The sequence below is a fragment of the Caenorhabditis briggsae genome (assembly GCF_000004555.2).
Source record: "Caenorhabditis briggsae complete genome, chrV, whole genome shotgun sequence".
Taxonomy (NCBI): domain Eukaryota; kingdom Metazoa; phylum Nematoda; class Chromadorea; order Rhabditida; family Rhabditidae; genus Caenorhabditis; species Caenorhabditis briggsae.
Window position 1 is genome coordinate 4,864,056 of NC_013488.2, and position 20,816 is coordinate 4,884,871.

At 34.0% G+C, this 20,816-nt stretch overlaps 7 protein-coding genes across 7 annotated transcripts in view; 4 read left to right on the plus strand and 3 right to left on the minus strand.

Moving 5' to 3' along the window:
- Positions 1 to 810: 810 nt before the first annotated feature.
- Positions 811 to 2,199, plus strand: CBG01148 (the record flags this gene model as incomplete). Its single annotated transcript, XM_002635877.1, has 7 exons — positions 811 to 874; positions 916 to 1,025; positions 1,070 to 1,197; positions 1,321 to 1,552; positions 1,598 to 1,819; positions 1,861 to 1,989; positions 2,035 to 2,199. 7 exons carry the CDS (start codon positions 811 to 813, stop codon positions 2,197 to 2,199), a joined length of 1,050 nt encoding a protein of 349 aa, XP_002635923.1.
- An 881-nt stretch (positions 2,200 to 3,080) lies between these two features.
- On the plus strand, positions 3,081 to 4,376 carry CBG01147 (the record flags this gene model as incomplete). Its single annotated transcript, XM_045236990.1, has 7 exons — positions 3,081 to 3,144; positions 3,192 to 3,301; positions 3,345 to 3,469; positions 3,555 to 3,771; positions 3,831 to 3,983; positions 4,034 to 4,162; positions 4,212 to 4,376. 7 exons carry the CDS (start codon positions 3,081 to 3,083, stop codon positions 4,374 to 4,376), a joined length of 963 nt encoding a protein of 320 aa, XP_045091755.1.
- A 138-nt stretch (positions 4,377 to 4,514) lies between these two features.
- On the minus strand, positions 4,515 to 5,114 carry CBG01146 (the record flags this gene model as incomplete). The annotated part of the gene is made up of 4 exons (XM_045236991.1): positions 4,515 to 4,614; positions 4,664 to 4,878; positions 4,927 to 5,060; positions 5,099 to 5,114. The coding sequence occupies 4 exons, from the start codon at positions 5,112 to 5,114 to the stop codon at positions 4,515 to 4,517; spliced, it is 465 nt and encodes a 154-aa protein (XP_045091754.1).
- Positions 5,115 to 5,646: 532 nt separating this feature from the next.
- CBG01145 lies at positions 5,647 to 6,404 on the plus strand (the record flags this gene model as incomplete). Its single annotated transcript, XM_002635874.1, has 4 exons — positions 5,647 to 5,814; positions 5,858 to 5,992; positions 6,035 to 6,249; positions 6,305 to 6,404. 4 exons carry the CDS (start codon positions 5,647 to 5,649, stop codon positions 6,402 to 6,404), a joined length of 618 nt encoding a protein of 205 aa, XP_002635920.1.
- Positions 6,405 to 7,030: 626 nt separating this feature from the next.
- On the plus strand, positions 7,031 to 12,913 carry CBG01143 (the record flags this gene model as incomplete). The annotated part of the gene is made up of 13 exons (XM_002635873.2): positions 7,031 to 7,134; positions 7,479 to 7,568; positions 7,640 to 7,801; positions 7,847 to 7,952; positions 7,998 to 8,110; positions 8,266 to 8,344; positions 10,042 to 10,173; positions 10,216 to 10,431; positions 10,514 to 10,654; positions 10,711 to 11,013; positions 12,370 to 12,507; positions 12,556 to 12,758; positions 12,808 to 12,913. The coding sequence occupies 13 exons, from the start codon at positions 7,031 to 7,033 to the stop codon at positions 12,911 to 12,913; spliced, it is 1,893 nt and encodes a 630-aa protein (XP_002635919.2).
- Positions 12,914 to 14,308: 1,395 nt separating this feature from the next.
- CBG01141 lies at positions 14,309 to 17,912 on the minus strand (the record flags this gene model as incomplete). The annotated part of the gene is made up of 10 exons (XM_045236992.1): positions 14,309 to 14,340; positions 14,765 to 14,827; positions 14,883 to 15,024; positions 15,074 to 15,529; positions 15,632 to 15,765; positions 15,879 to 16,043; positions 16,728 to 17,343; positions 17,390 to 17,532; positions 17,575 to 17,808; positions 17,855 to 17,912. The coding sequence occupies 10 exons, from the start codon at positions 17,910 to 17,912 to the stop codon at positions 14,309 to 14,311; spliced, it is 2,043 nt and encodes a 680-aa protein (XP_045091753.1).
- Positions 17,913 to 18,302: 390 nt separating this feature from the next.
- The window catches only part of CBG01140, a gene marked incomplete at both ends in the record, with an annotated part of 3,755 nt that continues 1,241 nt past the window's right edge, over positions 18,303 to 20,816 (minus strand). The window contains 7 exons of the mRNA XM_045236993.1: positions 18,303 to 18,436; positions 18,483 to 18,621; positions 18,667 to 18,734; positions 18,781 to 19,132; positions 19,342 to 19,475; positions 19,518 to 19,754; positions 20,089 to 20,764. Coding sequence (XP_045091752.1) covers positions 18,303 to 18,436; positions 18,483 to 18,621; positions 18,667 to 18,734; positions 18,781 to 19,132; positions 19,342 to 19,475; positions 19,518 to 19,754; positions 20,089 to 20,764 — 1,740 coding nt within the window. The remainder of the gene's footprint in view (positions 18,437 to 18,482; positions 18,622 to 18,666; positions 18,735 to 18,780; positions 19,133 to 19,341; positions 19,476 to 19,517; positions 19,755 to 20,088; positions 20,765 to 20,816) is intronic.

The following is a 20,816-nucleotide window of genomic DNA, read 5'->3' on the forward strand; positions in this document are numbered from 1 at the left end:
TGCCAACCCTACTCATCATCCATAATGAAAGGAAAGTAATTGTTTAGAAAGTCACGGATATGGAAAAAATCACCGTTTTAAGGTGGTGGCCTAACTTTTTGATAGAGTTTTCAAAGCAATTTTAACATGGCTGCCGAAAATACAAATGAGGTGAATGCCAGACCATTGATCATAAAAGTTGTTGCCCTAGAAAACTCGAAATGCAGAAGTTAGGCCATTGTGTCCAAATGAGCTAGAAACCGTATCAGGTGAATGTCAGACGAGTTATGGTCCATAATAATGGTGGCCTAAAGAACTTAACATAGAAAAGTTGGGGCACTGTGTCAAAATTGACCACAAAACATATTAGGTGCATGACAGACCATTTCTGGACCATAAAACTTGATGGCCTAGAAAACTCACTTGAAAAAGTTAGGCCACCAAGTGTTAAATGGCTTGACCTGATATGATTTATAGGCTATTTTCACAGGATGACCTAATTTTTGCAAGGTAATTTTTCTAGGCCGCCATTTATTTTTCAGGCCACCATTGTTTCTGCCCATCAGCCTTTTTTTTGAAAAAGAGTCAACGTGAGCTTTTTAAAAAATGAGCCTCGATGAGATTTTTTCAAAATCAATATTTTTGTCAAATGAGCCTATATGGAATCGAAAAATCAAAAGCTCAATTTTTCCAATTTTTCAAGAAAAGTCGGTCACATTTTTGCTCTATTAGAGTTGTCCTAAACGCTAATCTTCTTAATTCATTGATAAACCGATTCTAACTTTCTATATATTGATAACTCTCCAAAATTATAATCATTTTTGTTTCAAAATGGGAAAATTAATGTTTCCCTTTCTTTGTTTACTATCTTTCACTTCTATTGCATTCGCGCTAGGTAACTTTCCTAACTAAAAAAGTTTAGATAAAACTTTTTAGATTGCACTCAAATTCCGCCTTCTGAAATCTTCGATTCCAATACAGTTAACATACCCAAGAAAGATGGTTCGTTGCAAACGCTTCCAGGAAATTTCAACTGCGTTTATAATGTAAATTTGCATTATTTTCGAAATTTTTGAACGAAAAATTTCAGATCTCCACTCCCACACCAACGTCTTCTCATGGTCTTTATGCAATTGTGACAATCACAAATGGTTTGCAAGGTGTAAATGATTATATTCTAGTCACGAAAATCACGGGAAGCAAACGAAAAATTGTTAGGTTTGTATGTTTATTTCTATTCCGGAAAAAATCAAGTATGTCAGTGTGTGGGTTTTGAAATCTGAAGGAAAAATTTTTCGGGGAAAGTGAGCGGAGCTTAAATTATAAATAAAATATTTACAGCGCTGGAAATAAGGTTGAAACATACAAAGTGATCCCAGGCTCTCAGTTAAGTGTTCAAGTGATCACAAAAAGTGTTGTAATGAATTCTCAATTCGCGATTTCTGTACAATATCATAGTGCGGTAATTGGACCGAGTGTTCAAATGAAAACAGGATCGGAAATGAATTTTTTGGATGTCAAAACCATCAACCAAGGCCCATTCACTTCTCTGACTTACGTTTCAAAGGAGCATGTGAGAAATTTAAAACTTGGAAATTTTAAATTTTAAAATTTTCAGATTGTTCTCACTTTGGCCACTGAGGCATTGGATATTTCTATTTTAGACAATTGCTATTTCATCGATGGCACATTTGATAATCAGCGAAAAATTTACGAGGTCGACGATTTCTTTTACAACGATGACGACGGTTTTACAACCATTTCCCATCATTTAACAGTTGTCAGTTTTCAAGAAAGCCTGATTCAAATAGTTCTAAATCCAGTTCCTGAAGTTAAACAGGTGGGATTATTGTAATATTTAATTCGAAAAAAAAAATTCAGTTCTCCAATTTCTACTCCATGCCTATCGTCAAAACCGTAAGCTCATTCGAAACAGTGTTTAATGAAGCAATTCAACTGGTAAATTTTGATTCTGTTGGGATTGTCATGGACGGTTTTCATATTATTACGGTAATATTTTAAGGAGCGGGTGTTTTTTGTTAATGTCATTTTCAGAAGCCCTGCAACGCAAAAGTGGTCGCTGGACCACCCAACAATTCATCGAAAACTATTCTAGACCTTTCTACAAATCCATCAAAGGCTCAAACATTTAATGTCAAGGATTTAACAGTGATTACAAACGGATGTTTTTTCCATTTCACTGCGAGAGCTCCTAATTGAGTCTGCTTTTTTGATATTGTGTGTGTGTTTTTGAAAAATATACAATTTATACAATGATATACAGAAATAATTCAAACTGGCACACATACAATTTAGGTACAAGTTCTGAACTTCAAAAATAATGGAAGAAATCAAAAGATGGCATAATCTCAGATTTTCTAATTTTTTGAGAAAACTGGTCACATTTTTGTTCCTTTAGAGTTGTCATAAAATCTAACCAGTCGGTTTGAGCCCCCTGCCGGGGGCGCAACCTCCTGGGTTTTGTTTACTTTATCTTACATTTGAATTCCTAATTTCAGAAATTCCCACTTTCCGTGTGTCCGAAATTTCCGAGTTTCTTTATTTTCAAAAGTTATATTCTCCCGATATCGGAATTTTTGAATACCGTACAATAGATGCCCACATGTAGAATCTCTTGTTTTTTTCTAGAATGTTCCTGGATTTTCTGATTACTGATTGTTAGGGTTTCTGAAATTCAGATATTTAAAAAACCCACACACAGCCCTACTTCTAAGCCTTTGGTTTCAGATCACCTTGAAAAAATAGGGAAGTGATTACAATACCTGTATACTTATAGAGAGCATAATTTTGAAATTTTCGATTCTCAACACTGTAGCTTCCCTGTTAGCTAGAATTCCCAGTACACCATAGACATGAAGCGCTCGGCAGTCCATGACTACATACCACACACCACTATAGGAGTCCCACGTCCCTTTGAGTTATACAAGTTAATGTCCGAGACGGACACACAGACACACACACACACAGAAAAGTTTCCTTAGTAAAAAGTAGATCTTCTTAATGCATTGATAACCCGATTTTAACTTTCTATAAATTGATAACTCTCCAAAATTATCATCATTATTTTTTTCAACAAAAACATGAAAAACTTCATATTTCTTTTTTTCTGCTTATTTATTGTCAACTCCGCTGCAACTGCACTAGGTAATTTTCTGAAAAAAAAAACTTGAAATTAAAAAAAACTTTTTTAGAATGCACTCAAATTCCGCCTTCAGAAATTTACGATTCCAATACAGTTAATATTACCAAAAAAGATGGATCACTGCAATCTCTTCCGGGAAATTTCAACTGTGTTTATAATGTGACTTTTATTAATTTTTACATTTTTATTTCGAATTTTTCAGATCTCTACTCCTATTCCAGCGTCTCATAGTCTTTATGCAATTGTGACAGTTACAAATGGATTAAAAGGTGTAAATGATTATATTCTGGTCACAAAAATCACAGGAAGCGAACGAAAAATTGTTAGGTTCGTGACTCTGAGCACTTTAAGCCATATAAGCCTAGGGACATTCTATTTTCCACGGAAAGAAAGTAAAAAATACATTTTACAGCGCTGGAAATAAGGTTGAAACATACAAAGTGATCCCAGGCTCTCAGTTAAGTGTTCAAGTGATCACAAAAAGTGGTGTAATGAAATCTCAATTCGCGATTTCTGTACAATATCATAGTGCAGTAATTGGACCGAGTGTTCAAATGAAAACAGGATCGGAAATGAATTTTTTGGATGTCAAAACCATCAATCAAGGCCCATTCACTTCTCTGACTTACGTTTCAAAGGAGCATATGAGAAATCCGGAAATTAAAAATGAAAATTTTTACATTCTCAGATTGTTCTTACTTTGGCCACTGAGATCTATGAAGTAGATGATTTCTTTTACGACAATGGTAGCAAATTTACTACCATTTCCCATCATTTGACAGTTGTCAGTTTTCAAGAAAGCCTGATTCAAGTTTTAAATCCAATTACGGAAGTTCAACCGGTAGGATTACTGTAACATTTAATTCAGAAAGAAAATAATAAAATTTTCAGTTTATCAATTTCCTCTCCGTGCCTATGGTGAAAACCGAAACTCCATTCGATACAGGTTTCAATGAAGCTATTCAACTTGTAAATTTTGACTCTGCCGGAATTGTCATGGATCGTTTTCAAATTGTTACGGTAACTTTTTTTCAGAAGCGGGTTTTTTTTGGTTAATGACATTTTTTAGAAGCCGTGCAACGCAAAAGTGGTCGCTGGACCACCAAACAATTCATCGAAAACTATTCTGGATTTATCAACAAATCCATCAAAAGCTCAAAGCTTTAATGTCAAAGATTTGACAGTGATTTCGAACGGTTGTTTCTTCCTTTTAACGGCGGTAGCTTCTAATTAAGTGTGCTATTTGATATTGTGTATGTATGTTTTGCCAATAGAGATAAAATAAAATCAGCATATGAACATATACACGATTTATAAAACAATTTTTACAAAAACATTTTACAAATAAAAATTAAAATTAACACAGGAAAATTTAAGCACAAAGTTTAGAGTCAACCTCACAGGTGCTGGAAGATGGGCATGATGAACAGGCTTCGCCGTCCTCGTAAATCTTCTCGGGAATAGTGTTTCCCCTGTAATTAATTATTTACTACCCACATTTATTATAATAATGTCTCTCACTTTTCCTGGTACTGACAGACCACTGTGACCTTGTTCATTCCGTTTTTAGGATCAACTCCACAGTTCTTGGCACCACATCCAATCTTGTTGGATGACGCCCAAGCCATTTGAGTTGCATGTCCGATTCCAGTGTCGTATGATTCTTGAGTAAGGGTTGGACCTTGCCATCCATAGTCTTGGAATTCTTTTTCCCAGTATTTCGATGCTTGGACACCCTGGAATATGGATTTGTAGTTTTTTTTCCGTTCATCTCTGCAACATACGTATTTGTCCAAATTTCCGAGATCCTCCGAGTCCCATCCCCAGTAAAGATTCTCTCCGTAGATACTCTTTGCGTGATCATCTGGACAGCCCTCAGCGAATTGTGAGCTGATGCAGCAATAGTGTCGTCCCAGACCTTGAAATCAATTTTTGCGATACCTTTCAAGTTTTTACTCACCATATTCATCATGTTCTTTGCACCTGGTTGTGTAACTCCTTTGGCAACATATTCTCCTTTGGCAATTGCGGATCGAAGATCATTGTGAGCCTTCACAATGGCTGCTTGGCCATCCGGGCTGAATGCAGCAATTCTGGATACAAAAAAAGCAAGGATTAGAAGCTTCATGTTAAGAATGTTCCAATTGTTGGATGAGTTTGGTGGTTTTGGCAGATTATTTTATATTAGTTGCTCGAGACAGAAAACAGGGATATTTTTTTGTATTTTTTTATCATTGATAACACGAATTGAAAAAATTTTTTTAGTCGTTGCTCTCACCCAAAAATAAGATTGTGTTTTGGTTTGAACTTTGAAACAGAGCGTCTAAAACCAAAAACAGTATCAATTTTTTGTTAAGCAAGAGCAACGACTAAAAACATGTTTTCAATTTCTCTTATCATTGATAAAAAATACAAAATTCTAATCTTGTTTTCTGTCTGGAGCAACTAGTATAAAATAGGCTGCCAAACCCATCAAACTCATTCAAAAGTTTTGAATTAAAAACATGAAGCTTCTAATTCTTGCTCTTCTTGTGTCCAGCATCGCTGCATTCAGTCCGGATGGTCAAGCAGCCATTGTGAAGGCTCACAATGATCTTCGATCTGCACTTGCCAAAGGAGAATATGTTGCGAAAGGAGTTACACAACCATCTGCAAAGAACATGATGAAAATGGTGAATATCATCTCAACAGATAAAACGAAAAAATGTTCTTGAGGTCTGGGACGAAACTATCGCTGAATCTGCTCAACAATTTGCCGAGGGTTGTCCAGATGATCACGCTGAGAGTCCGTACGGAGAGAATCTCTACTGGGGATGGGACTCGGAGGAACTCGGAGACTTGGACAAATATGTATGTGTAGCAGGGATGTCCGAAAAAAATACCATATTCCAGGGTGTCCAAGCGTCGCAATCCTGGGAAAGCGAATTCCAAAAGTTCGGTTTGGAAGGCACTACCCTCACTCAAGAATCTTACGACTCTGGGATCGGACATGCCACTCAAATGGCCTGGGCGTCATCCAACAAGATTGGATGTGGAGCAAAAAACTGTGGAGTTGATCCCACAAACGGAATGAACAAGGTCACAGTGGTCTGTCAGTATCAAGAAAAGTGAGAGAGACATATTTTTGAAGATGAGATTAATTAATTAATCGCTTAATTACAGGGGAAACACTATTCCCGAGAAGATTTACGAGGACGGCGAAGCCTGTTCATCATGCCCATCTTCCAGCACCTGTGAAGTAGACTCTAACCTTTGTGCCTAAATTTTTGTGTCCAATTTGAGTGTTTCTTTGTGAATATTGCTGTATAAATCGTATATTTTGATTGTTTTGATTTTGTTTGAATTTGGTTGTTTAAACAAGATTTGTTTGAATTAATTTAAAATATTTTTTACAACTATCGTAAAGCCTGTATTAGAAGGGCCGGCCCTTCTATTGGTTCAAGGTACCAACGGATTTTACCACAATTTAGCAAGATTTTCATCGAAAACCAGAGTTTCAACAAATTTCGATTAAATTGTGGAGTTCCTGGAATGTTTTCCACTCAAAACGTACGGAAATTTTCTGATTTCAAAACACATTTTGAAGGGGGTCCTTTTCCACAGAGGGCCCTTCTATTACGGGGGCCCTTCTATTACAGGGGGCCCTTTCATTTTTTCAAGCCTCTCTCGGAGGGTCCTTCTATCAAAGGGGCCCTTCTCATACAGGTTTTACGGTATGTTCTTGGAATTTCAAATAATTTCTGTGTTCAATTTCTCACATTACTCCATACTTCCCAAATCAGATAAGTCACCTTATCTTAAAAGAATCTGAGTCGGAAAATGTTTTCAAACAAAAAAAAAAGAAAAAGCAAAACTAGCCAGTTTTTCTCCCCCTTTAGCCGTCAGAAAATGCGGATTATATGGCGTTATGAGGGTACCATAGTTTTATTTTTATGCTTATTTTTATCTGTATACCTTGTGTTTTATCTGCTGATAAACTTGGTAATTGGAATGTGAGTGATTTTTTTTCTTGGGATTCCGAAATTTTAGAAAAAATCAGAAATGTGAAATTTTTCCCAAAATTAAAAGTTCTCAGGAAATTTGAAAAATGCTGAAACTTTTTGTTCGAAATTTAGAAAAAGTGTGGGGACTACAGTAATCCTCTCGTCTTGGATTGAATTACTGTGGGGCGAAAAATACTGTAGTCTCGGGTTATTGTAGGTTAGTGGAATGTTGACTTGTACAATTACAGTATACTTCAAATTTCGGAGTAGAATACTGGAGATTTGCGTTACTGTATTAGCTTCAAAAGTTACTGTAGTTTCGTATCACTGTAGCAAAAAATATTGAATTTCAGAGCACATATGATCCTTCCACACGAGCCGCCAAAAAATCGAGATTTGAAAGCATTTGTAACTTCCGCTTACTTTTACCCAACTTCTAAAAGGTACCGTAATTTTTTTTGCTTTTTTTCTAGAATTTATATATATTTTAAATTCAAAAAATCAATACTTTCAGCCTCGGCAGCAATTCTATAGCACTTGTAATGAGTATGAATTTGGGACAGTTTAAGCAGGATTATCTGGAAATTCAATCCGGAAAACCAATGGATTCCACAGAAATTGTGATTTGGGCAAAAAATGGAACACATAGTCGACTAGTTAGTACGCCGTATATTCGGTAAGACTTTTGAAACTTCGAAATTCGAAAAAAAATCATTTTTAGAGTTACCCCTCATGACAATTGTCAAATGATTACTGTATTTGCAACTGTGCAATTGATACCAAATGTGAATAATATTTTATTGATTTCCGATGATGGGTCCACAGAGGTAAACTTTTTTGAAAAATTTTTTCTCAATTCTGAAAACTTTCAGGTCCCTTTTACTTTACCGGACTATCAGAAACGGGAACTTGTGGTTTGCTGGTCGCCGTTATATGTGACTGAACAATGGCAAAATTTTATACTCGCAATGCATATTTATAAAAAGTAATTTCTAGAACAGATGGTTGCGAAGTTGTCAAAAATTCCAAAAATTGAGAAAAGTTTCGAAACTTTAATTTGAAATATCAGAATTTTTCAAAAAAATCTGAAACTCCAAAAAATCAAATTTTAAGAAATTTAAAACAATACGAAAATTTCAGATTCGGCGGATTCATACATATTTATTTGATCAGTTGCATTTCATCACTGTTCGCGCTGATGAAAAAATACGAAAGTGCGGTAAGAATTTGTTTTGCAACATATTAGAACTGTAACGTATTAGGTTGGAAGGAAAGTAGCTGTCCATTTTTTAATTCGTGAGTAACACAAAAACAAGAATTATCCAAGAGTGACAGTATGCATCGTCGTGGTCCACGACATGTTGACAACATTCAGATTACTTGAGGATACCATCCCCCTAAAAGCCAGCTGGCTGCGAGTCAAAGTATTTTTTCAGTCCACATTTTATTTCATCTACAGTGTTTAATTATTTCCCTCCATCTGACGTTGCATATTTCCTAATAACCAATAATGAAAGGGCCGAATCAGAAGTTTTGGGGGCGTAAAGAAGAACCGTCCAGCTAGAGCGGCCCAGGTCTTACTTGGTTTTCCGTGGAACATAGAATCGTGTTATTTAAGGAGAGTCAATTCAGTTCTGCACCGCTTTGTATGAACCAGGCCTGTGCGGCAACAAAATTTTTTCGGCAATTCGGCAACTCTGCAATTTGCCGAATAGGTTTCGGCAACGTTCGGCAACTCGGCAATTGCCGAAAAAAAATTTCGGCAATTTCGGCAACTTTCGGCAATTTTCGGCAACAAAATGTTTGCGTCTTTTTTTAGTAAAATCGATATGTAACTCACCTGAAAATGCTTCTATCAGGCTCAGAACTACAGAAAATGTGTTTCATAAGTTCCTTTAAAAAGTAATTACAAAAATTGGCAACTCAAGACCATATTTTTTTGCAAACTATTTCTCTTTAGCAATAGAGGGTATTCCAAAAGTTGAAAATATTTTTTCCGATTGTGAGTTTTGAAAATAGTGCGCTCAACTTGTTAGGCAACTCACGACACACGTTCCCTAGAGATTTGAGACAGATTGGATAATTTTTTGATGAGTTGTGACTCATGATATCTATTTTTCTCCTATGCTCACAAATTTGAAGCCCATTTTTAGATCCGACGCAAGTATTTTTCAAGATCATTGGGACGCATTTCCTCAAAAATTCACTTTGAGGGATGATGGTGTTCAAAATTTGATTTTTCGAACTTCGAAATAATTTTTTTGACTAAAAAAATTGTGAAAATCTTTAAATTCAAAAAAATTTCAGTTGCCGAAATTGCCGAAATTTTTTTGCCGAAATCGGCAACGGCAATTCGGCAACTTTTTCTTCGTTGCCGATTTCGGCAACGGCAAATCGGCAACGAAAATTCGGCAATTTCGGCAATTTCGGCAATCGGCAATTTGTTGCCGCACAGGCCTGGTATGAACGGCTGTCCACGTTCCTCAAACTCCAGACTTGACCCTTTCATTATTGGTTATTCGGAGATATGCAACGCCATCTGGAAGGAAAATAATTTTACACTGTAGATGAGTTGAAAACGTCACTTTAGGAAAACTTTGATTTGCGGCCAGCTGACTTTTGGAGGGATGGTATCCTCAAGTAACCTGAATGTTGTCAACATGTCGTGGACCACGAATTGAAAAATGGACAGTTACTTTCCTTCCAACCTAATATAAGAACTGAAAGAAAAATAAAAGTGTGACGTTATGTATATAACTTCAACCTTACAAAAATGTAACGTAATAGAACTGGGACGGAATAGAACAGTAACGTATTAGTGCTGGGACGTTTTTGAACTCTAACGGATTAGAACTGTATATATTTCGGAATCTAAAAATGGAAAAAGTTCAAACTTCAAAATTAAAAAAATTTCAGGGATATCTCAAAATCCAGCCATGGTACCGTGTGAATTTTCCGTTCATTCATCCGCTACACGTAGATCCTTACGTAGGAATCGAACTTCAGAATCAAGCATCTTCACATACGGATTGCCTTTTACAGTATAAGGTAAATAATTGGAAGATTGAAAAAATTTTTTTTTATTTTCAGGAATCCGCTGAATTCATCACATTTCTTGATATGGACGAGATTTTGATTCCACGCTCAGCTCCGACCTACGTAGAAGAATTCCAGAAGATTCTAAACAATCGAAAACACATTTCGCATATTGAGTTCAGCATCGAAAACTATAAAATGACGGTGGCAAGGGATAGTTTGAAATTTTCGATTCCTCAAATGTTGGCAACTTTGAAATATACATATTCGGTGAGTTGCAGAACGGCCAGTTCTATAACATCCGGTTGCAACATAATCGGGTTTAAATTCGAAAGTTTTCGAAAGTTTTCAGCCAGAAAATTCTAGAAAAATCGTGGCGATTCCTAGAAATCTAAACTTCACATGGATCTATCCAGTACCGGTGAATTCCAATGGAATGGATTCTTTGAGAACCGATGAAAATGTGATAACAAAATTAAAGACAATCAAATGGGTAATTTTATACAATTGGTCGGAAAATTCCAAAAAAAAAATGTTTTGAATTTTCAGACAAATCCAAAATTCAAGACCGATAATCTTCCACTACCCTTGTATTTGAACACAACTGAATTTTTAATACTTGGCGATCAAGTCGAGGAAATCGAGGACGATTTTCAGCAAATCACAGAACATTTCGAAACGAATTCAATTTTACCAGATCTCCCGAACCAATTATATTATTACAACAATGTGAAAACGTGTCTAGCGAAAACATATCATTCCTTCTTGAATTCTGTAATTTATGGAAGCGTTAAATGTCCCGGTCCACAAATGTGTAAATTTAAAAAGTATCGAGATGTTAAATGTGTTCATGTGAATGCAACTCACGAGTTTGTGGAAAAATTGACACCTATCACTTATTATTTTGCCAGTAACCCCTATTTTACAGCTGATATTGGGTGTAGGCCACATTGAAATTTTTTTTTAAATAAAAATGTTTTCGCTGCATTCTTTGAATTAGGAAAAATGTTTCTTAAATACAGAATATTGACCCGTTTTTGAACTGAGAACTCGAAAAACAGGTTTCTTTCAGAGAACGGCAAAGACCTGAAAAATTAAAAAGTTTTAAAAAGTTTTGTGAATGGAAAGTTTTCAATCTAATAGTAAGTCTGTTTTACACACACCAAACATTTCAGAGTGATCGGAGCCTTGACAGCCGAGCAACAGGTTTCTGAAAATGGTTGAAATGTCCAAAACTGAAAATAAGTTGTTGTATATTTTTTTGTCTGGTACTGTTACAAGGAGTCCCCACCCCAGTCATCGTTATCACTCTCGATGTCATCAAGTTCTTGTGTGGGAATTTTCTAGAATTTTCTGGCTGAAAAGATCTAGAATTTTCTGGATGAAAACATTCGAAAGTTCTTGTGTGCTTTTTGAGGTATTTTATATTCTCTTCTTTGGCATTGTTTCAATTTTTAACAAAGTTCACCTGTAGAGACTATGTCCGATTCTTGGGGCTCCAGAGGAGGCAACATGCGACATTTGCTTCTGAATTGATACTAGCGGTTAGGTGGTTCCAGAAGCATTATTGTAAAGTTTGACAGTAGCCATTTGAAAAATAAGTGGCCGAACGGAAATGACGAGTATACAAATAATAACACAGAAAGATGTTTCGTATGAAAACTTAATAACCTCAATAGTGATAAGAATGTTCGGCTCCTAGTCATGTTTAGAATATTTTGAGTATTTAATCAGTTATCGCAAAAATTGACGAACTGACGTACTACATAACAACAACAAAAGAATTTCTGATTCCTGGGTCTCTTATGAGTTTTCTGATGACTCTCTAGTCAGACCGGAAAACATAACAAGGGCAAGAAGTCGATGTGCCATGTAACATGTCCTTTTGAATAAAAAAGTTAAAACCTTTAATTTAAAAAGACGCTCTCCGGACGAGACGCTCTAGAGACGCTCTAGAGTCAACATTTCATTTTGAATCATGAAATTCGTTCTTTGTATTCTCGTCCTCCTCGGATGGGCCAGTGCTGAATTCAGTGACGCTGGTCGAGAAAAAATAGTCAAAGCTCACAACGAATTAAGATCTGCTGTTGCCAAAGGAGGCTATCGTTATAACGGATTTGTTAAACCGCCAATGCCACAAGCAGCCAACATGCGCAAGCTGGTGAGGTTATTTTAATAAAATGCTTATGAATGAAATGTTTCGTTTAGAAATGGAATGAGATTCTTGCCAAGAATGCACAAAAGACCGCCGATGGCTGTCCAATGGAACCATTCATTGCACCAAACTTTGGACAGAACGTCTACGTGCCGTACTCCAGTAAGCCCTTTAAAAATCCCGATGGAATGGTGAGTCTCAAATGACTTTTGATAGTCTTCAGAGTTTCGTTTCTTAAGGGAGCTAATGCAGTGGCCCAATGGGTGGATGACCTTTCGCTCTACACATGGAAGTCCCTTAAGATTAATGAGAATCCCGCTAAACTCAGACGATTTAGTCAGATGATTCGTGATGAGACTAGTTTAGTTGGGTGTGGACTGAAAGACTGTGGAAAAACAAACGGTTTCTACAAGTACGTTGTGGTGTGCAATTATGATCCACCGTGAGTGACTCTGATTCGAAATGTTCCAAATCACAAAAGATAATTTCAGAATGAGCAGCACGGATTCTGTTGTTTATATGGATGGACCCGCCTGCTCTAACTGCTCGGTCGGACTCACATGTGAGAGTTCTTCCGGATTGTGCTACCTATATTAAGTATATGTTTGAATTGCAGAATAAATTTTCAATACTCTGCAAAAAATGATAGTCTCCAGGCATGTAAAAGAGAGCCTCCTCTTGTTACGGTATTCAGAAACTCAGGAATTCGAAGAATGCGACTTAAAAAGTTTTATTTTCGAATAATTAATTTCATTGGGGCTTACAACCAATGTCGGCTTTTAAAAATTTTCTGTAATTTGCTGAAAATTTTCCTCAATTTTCCTTAACTTGATTGTCAAGAATTCGAAATTCAATTAACTTGGCCCATGGGAAAACGCAGTTACAGTCACAGTTGAAATCCTCTTCTTGCCACCAGATTTCAATTTCAACATGATAAACACGTCATCTCGAATTGATCTGAACATTTTTCAGATTTGAATTTTCATGACTATTGAAAAACTAACTTGTTAAAAATCATCATCATTATTGGATTAACATACGAGTCAAAAAACCAGAGCCCATTCATAATCGCTTGGTTTCTTGTTTTAGTCATATCGATGAAGGACATCATTGGAATTAAAATTGGGTACCACATAATTACCACAAAAGAAGTGTAGATTATTATAAAAGTGAATTGGAGTAAAATCGCCAATTCGTTTTTTCTTGATTTGGCGGAAGTTTGAATACTTTGGGTCTAGAAAAACTGATCTTTCAAATTTTGAATATCAGAATTTCAGAATCTTAGAATCTCAGAATCTCAGAACCTCAGAATCTCAGAATCTCAGAATCTCAGAATCTCAGAATCTCAGAATCTCAGAATCTCAGAATCTCAGAATCTCAGAATCTCAGAATCTCAGAATCTCAGAATCTCAGAATCTCAGAATCTCAGAATCTCAGAATCTCAGAATCTCAGAATCTCAGAATCTCAGAATCTCAGAATCTCAGAATCTCAGAATCTCAGAATCTCAGAATCTCAGAATCTCAGAATCTCAGAATCTCAGAATCTCAGAATCTCAGAATCTCAGAATCTCAGAATCTCAGAATCTCAGAATCACAACGAAAACGCCAGCTTCGGGAAAAGCGCAAAAAATTGTGGAAGACGCCTTTAAGGGTCTACCACGGAACGCCGTGCTCTTTTACCGAAATAGAGGGACAACACTGCATACGACGGATTTTTGATATACTTTTTTTTTGCTTCAAAATGTTTTTTGATTTTTTCTAAGATTCTATATATTCCTAGTTAGTATTATTCTTTTTTGGTTGAAAATGTAAGTTCAGGTTTTTTTTAACTCAGAAATCTCCAAATTTCAAACATTTGGAAATTCGAATGAAATCCTGGAATTGAGAAATATAAATATAGTTTTTTTTCTATATGTTTTCAATTTGAATAACGAGAAAACTTTTTTTCATGTTCTTCATCCTTTAAAGATTCATGAAGACAACATTTGTATTTCAGAGTATTCCTACAATTCCGTCGTCAGGCGCTATGTGTCATTTTCAAGAAGTCAGAAAAATATGCATTTCTTCAAAATGACCAAATCAGACATCCCTGCATACGACGCGGCAGAAGCATTCAAAAAATAAAAATTTGTCAATAAACTTTATAACTCGAATTTTTGTCGGAATTTGATATAAACAGAAAGAAAGAAAAGTTACAGACTTTTCAAAATTTCAAAATTTTCGATTTTCCGAGTTCTGTAATTTCTGAATGTCTGAATTTTTTGACTTTCTGAATCTCTGAATTTCTGAATTTTGTATTTTCTGAATTTTCCGATCCTTGAATTTTTGAATTTCAGAATTTCCGACTTTCTGAAATTCTGAAATTCTTGAATTGTGAATTTCTGAATTTCTAAAAATTTATTCAATATAAGACAGTTCAGTTTTCTTGATTTCGAATTGAAAAGAAACAAATAATTAGAAAAATCCAGTATTTAGCTTCTCCTGCTCCTTGACTCTTCGTTTTCAGCTGTTCTGAAAATTTGGAAACATTTAAAAAATTCGAAAAAATTCAAAAATTTTAACTTACCACAAGAATTATCATCGAAAATTGGAGCCATTTCGCTCAATTTCAGAGAATTTCTCAATTGAAAACAAATTTCAGAACTTCCAGATATTGTGGAATTATTCTTTTTGAAAACCATGGATTCTGTAGTTTCAGATCGGATTCTCTGGAATTTTTTTTTGAAAATTTGAAAATTTAAAATGAAGAAAAATTACTTTCAAACTTGGAAATGTGACATTCACTAGATTTGGGTTGTCCTGAATAATAATTGCAGGTTTGTCTGAAAATTTCAGATTTTCAGGTTTCCAGACAAAACTCTTACGATCCATTTGTGCCACAAATTTCAGATTTTTTAGGAAATTCAAATTTTTGAAATTCGTTTCTTTTATATTCAAACTTCCATAAATAATTTCCAAAAATTTCAAATGATTCAAATCCGAATATTTGGAAATTGTCAAATCTCCGAAAATCGCTGTACATTCTTCTTCGGGGTTTTTACACAGAGAATCAGTGAATTCTGTTTTGCAGTATTTTCCGAAAATATGGTCGATATCAGAATTATCGATTTTCAGCAATATTTCCATTTCTTGAATTGTTATGCAGAATTCTGGTGACTCGGAAGAAATGTAAATTTCGAATTTTGTGGAATTTGGGTTGATAGATGTTAAATTCTGAAAAAAAATAGGAATTCAGAAATCAAAAATTTAGAAGTTCTGAAATCAATTCTGGAATTCGAAAAACTCAGAATTTTTTAAAAATTTTGAGATTCTCACCTGAAGATTTGGGATATTCAATTTCTTCATTTTTGGATTTGAGATTTGTAATCCAGCACAAGAAATCGATTTCAGACTTGTCAAACCGATTTCTATCATTTTGGAATTTCCAAAAATCATGATTTCAGAATCATCTGAAAAAAATTTCGTCTGAAATTCACAAAAAATGTGAACTCACAACATTCGATAAATTCCAAATTTTCCAAAAACTTCAAATTCGAAAGTTTGGAATTCAAAATTTTCAAACCTCCAACTATTCTCTTCACATGTTTGAATGCCAAATTTAATTGATCGGATTCTGGTAGATCAAAAAATTCATTGATCTCCAAATTTGCACATAAAATTTGGCAAATTTTGATGGAATCCAAAATTCGAGCTGTGAGATTTTGAGTTGGAAACATGCACTGGGTTACTGTAACTTTCAAAAAGTTAAAATTTGAAAAAGAACTGAAAATTACAGCAATTTTTCTCCAGGAAAATGTTTTGGAGGTCTGGATCCAGTTGACTTTCGGAGAATTTCATAAAATCAATTAATAAAAGAATTGGGATAAATTTATATCGCATTTTTGAAATTTTGTGAAGAAAAAATTTTAAAATTTGTCATTTTTTGGAAACAAGTTAAATTATAGCATACATTTTTTCAGAAATTATAGATTTTGAAAATTCCAAAAGTTTTATATCACATCATATTTTTTATTCAAATCATGTGAGAAGTTTGAATGTAGTTTAGTGCAGAACATGCTGATAATTACAGTAAGAAATGCAAAAGAACAATTAAAATCACAAAATTTCCAAATTTTGAACAGATTGAGACATTTTTTCTTTCATATTCCTCTGCATTCCATTTGATTCTGTCTGAAATAGAAAAAAAATCGGAAATTCAGAATTTCAGTCACTCGGAAATTCAAAAATTCAAAAATTCCTAAACTCAGAAATTCGGAATTTTAGAAGTTCAAAAATTTAGAAACTCAGAAACACTAACATTAAGAAACGTAGAAACTCAGAATTTCTTAGTCAGAAATTCGGAAATCGGAAAATCAGAAATTCAGAATTTTGAAAATTCAGAAAGTTTGATTAAAAAAACTTGAAAACTCACCGCATTCATTTCCATCAATCAATAATTCATCAAATTGCCATTTTAACGATTTTTTGAATTTATTACAAAATTTCGGTTTTGTTGAAATCAATTCACTATTATTGCTAAAAATCACTTTCTCCTTTATGCCAACTCTCTGTAAAACATTTTTGTTTTTTGAATTTATCTTCTTTTTCACAAAAAAAACCTCGAGTTTTGGAAATTGAATATCTTTGAGATTAAAATTGTTCTCTATTAAAATTGGCGGTTGCGATTTATCCAAGCTGGCCACAAACTTCAAATTTTCGAAAAATTCAAAATTTTCCAATTTTGTTCCGTTAATTATCAAATTTCCCAAAATTACTTCAATATTCTTTAATTTGGACAATTCCACAAATTCTGGTCCAATTTCTAAATCTCCCAAAAACGTTTTACATTGGTCTTCTGGAATTTGACATATTTCAGAATCCAATTCTGGCGGTTGACAATATTTTCCTTCAAATAACTCCAATTCCAATTTTCGATTGTTCATAAAAAATTCCATTTCTTTAGAATTCGTGCAAAATTCTGGATCCAAGTCGAATGCAAAAAATTTAAGATTCTTGTTGGTATATACATTTTTAGGGTATTTTATTGTCTGGAAACTGATTGGTTAAGATTTTTGTTTTCGAAGTTTTAGAAACTTTTAGTTTTGGGAAATCCAAAAATTTCATTTTTGAATTATTCCAAATACTAATCTCCATACAAGCAATCGAGCTTAAGTTCTTTAGGCCACCCAAGTCGTGGATTTTGGTATTTTCATCACATTGAAAATCTCGGAATTCCTCTGAAAACATTTTGCTTTAACAGTTTTTTTCTAAATTTTTACCGCATTCAATGGTTTCCAAGTTTTCCAAAAAATTGAGATTTGTGAAATTGGTTCCAACTATTTTTAGTCCACCCCATAAGTTTTTCATATTTTTGAATAATTCCGATAATTGTTTTTCCGATAAATCACAATCTTCCAAAATTCTCAATTCACCACAAACGGTTTTACAAGATTTCGGAAATAAATCCGAATTGTTAGATGAAAGATTTTTAAAATTGAAAATGCAGTTTTTGTCTGAAAATTCAATTTTTTAAAAGTTTCCATATCCAAAATAAATTACCGCATTTCACTTTTTTGAAATATGGATCCAGACTTCTTTCGGATTGTGGAATATACATAGGACAAGAGATATATTTGAAAAATAAAAAATAAAATAAAATATTCATTTTTACGAAAAAAGTTATGTCTAAAACTCGAATTTCATGAAAAGGGAGAAATTTTAGATTCGAAAAATGTTTGGGAAATTAGTGGTTTCGGAAAATCAAATGACAAATTTTATTAAAACATTTTTTTTTGTCAAAATCCTATTGTCATAGGAAAAATCGGAAATTCAGAAATCCGGAGTTTCAAGATTTCAGGAATTCGAAATTTGGATCAGAAATTTGGAGATGGAGATGCGAAAATTCAGAATGTTAGAAATTCAGAAATCTAGAAATCCAGAAATTCAGAAATTCAAAAATTCAGAAATTCAGAAATTCAGAAATTAAAAAATTCAGAAATTCAGTAACTCAGAAATTCAGAAAGTGCAAAATCATAAATCCCAGAATCCAAAAATTGACCAAATTTTTAGAATGAAAATTATTTGGCAAAATGAGTCCTTTGTTTTGATTTTCAGCATTCATTTCTAGATAATCCAAATTTTCTGAAATTTCAAAAAATTCAATTTTTCAAAAAAAAGTCAATTATACCACAAGTCCAATAATACTTATCAATAATAATTCCAAGACCATAACAAAACTTGGAATTTGGCAATATTCCAGAATTATTAGAATTGAAAACAATCAGATCCATTTGTATTGGTTCATAAATACCTTCTCTGTGGATTTTCTGAAAACTTTCGATTAGAAGTTCAAAATTTCAAAAAAACTAAACCTCCAAACTGAAAAAGGTAACATTTGAAGTGAAAATATTGTTGTCAAAAATTATAGCAGGTTTATTGGCTGAAAAAATCAAACCTTCCAAATTAAGATTTGAGAGAAACTCAACGTTTCAAAACTGCAATATATTTCAAATTCTCCAGCAAGTTTGCATCTTCCAAACGCGCTCCATTGATAGTCAGTGTTCCGAAAATTATTTCCACAGAATTCAAACGCTTCATATCAAAAATTGGTCCGACGTTGACATCTCCAAATATTTGGACACATCCTGCAGTTGGATTTTGGCAAATTTTTGAGTTGTCGAAGTTAGGTGGACAGATATTTCCATAAACATGATTTGTTTTCAATCCTTGACTCCTCATAAAATTATAAATGGTATCGCTGCTGACGCAGAATTCAGGCAGCTGTCCCAGAAAAAAAATATCGAACTTTTCGATATTTCCGGAGACATGCGTGATGTTCTAAAAAATTGAAAAAATCAGAAATTCAGAGATAAAGAACTTCGGAAATTCAGAAATTCGGAAATTCGAAAATTCAGAAACTCGCAAGTTCAGAAATTCAGAATTTCAGAAACTCGGGATTTCAGATATTCAGACATTCAGACATTTAGAAACTCGACAATTTGGAGTTTCAGAAGTTCAGAAAAATTCAGAAATTCAAAAAATTAAACCTTCAAATTTGGGAAATGAATTCTTTTGAGCCGATCATGCAACGCGATTTCCCAACTTGGACCATTGATTGTTGTCAGACTTGGTAATTCGATTTCCGTCAAATGATCAGTAATTTTGAATTGAATTTGATAATCTGAAAATTAGATTCTCTTAGATTCTTAGTTTAAAAACAAACATGTATCAATAGTTTCCAAATTTGATAAAAAATACATGTTCTTGAAATTTTCATTAACACCAACTGCCAAACTTCCAATCAAATGCTTCATATTTTTCAGTAAATCAAATAATTGATCCATCGATAAATCGATATTTTGATCTATTCTCAAATCTGAGCAGATTGTTGAACAATCTCTTGGAAAATGAAGAGCATAAGTGGCATTCAAATTAAGATATGGATAGATACATTTTTTGTCTGAAAAAATTTTTTTTATTTAAAAATTCTATTTAGAATGACAAAATTTTGAAAAAAATACCGCAATTTTTCTTTTTGAAAAATTCTAAATATGAATCTTCCAACTCGGATTTTGGCTTTTGCGCAAAACTTTTAATATGAGCAATCACATATAATAGAAATAAAAAATTCATGAATAAGAATTGAAAAAGTGAAAGTTTAGGAGATTTTCAGATTTTTTCAAAAAATCAAAGTCGCAAGTGGACAAGCCTAACTTCGAATAACATGTAATTTTTGGGAAATCTGCAATAATTATAGATAAGAATCAAATGATTTTTAAGAAAATAAAGATGACGCATTTCTGAATTCGTGATTTTTTGAACTTCTGAGTGTTTGAAAAATTTTTGTATTCTTCTTATGAAAAATAATTGGCATTTTGGAATTAAGGCTTCCATTTCAGTTAGTCGAAAATCGTCGACCGCCGACCGACCACCGACCGATTTCGGGCCTTTGCGCATCAAATCAATGCCTACTGCTTTGCATACGAAGCGCTTTATCTTACGACAAACGAGAGATTTAGTGAGTAGTTTCGTAAAATGCAATGCTGTGTATGCAAACAAGTTCACGCGCAAATGCACGAAAACGGTCGGCGCGCCGACCGATCGGTCAAGTGCCGTCCGTTCGGTCAGCTCGGTCGGTGGTCGGTCGATCGGCGAAATTTCCCCACCGAATGGAAGCCTTATTTGAATTTCTGAATTTCTGAATTTCTGAATTTCTGAATTTCTGAATTTCTGAATTTCTGAATTTCTGAATTTCTGAATTTCTGAATTTCTGAATTTCTGAATTTCTGAATTTCTGAATTTCTGAATTTCTGAATTTCTGAATTTCTGAATTTCTGAATTTCTGAATTTCTGAATTTCTGAATTTCTGAATTTCTGAATTTCTGAATTTCTGAATTTCTGAATTTCTGGATTTCTGAATCTCTGAAGTTCTGAATTTCTGCATGTCTGTATTTCTGCATTTCTGAATATCTGAATTTCTGAACTTCTGAACTTCTGCATTTCTGAATTTCTGAATCTTCTG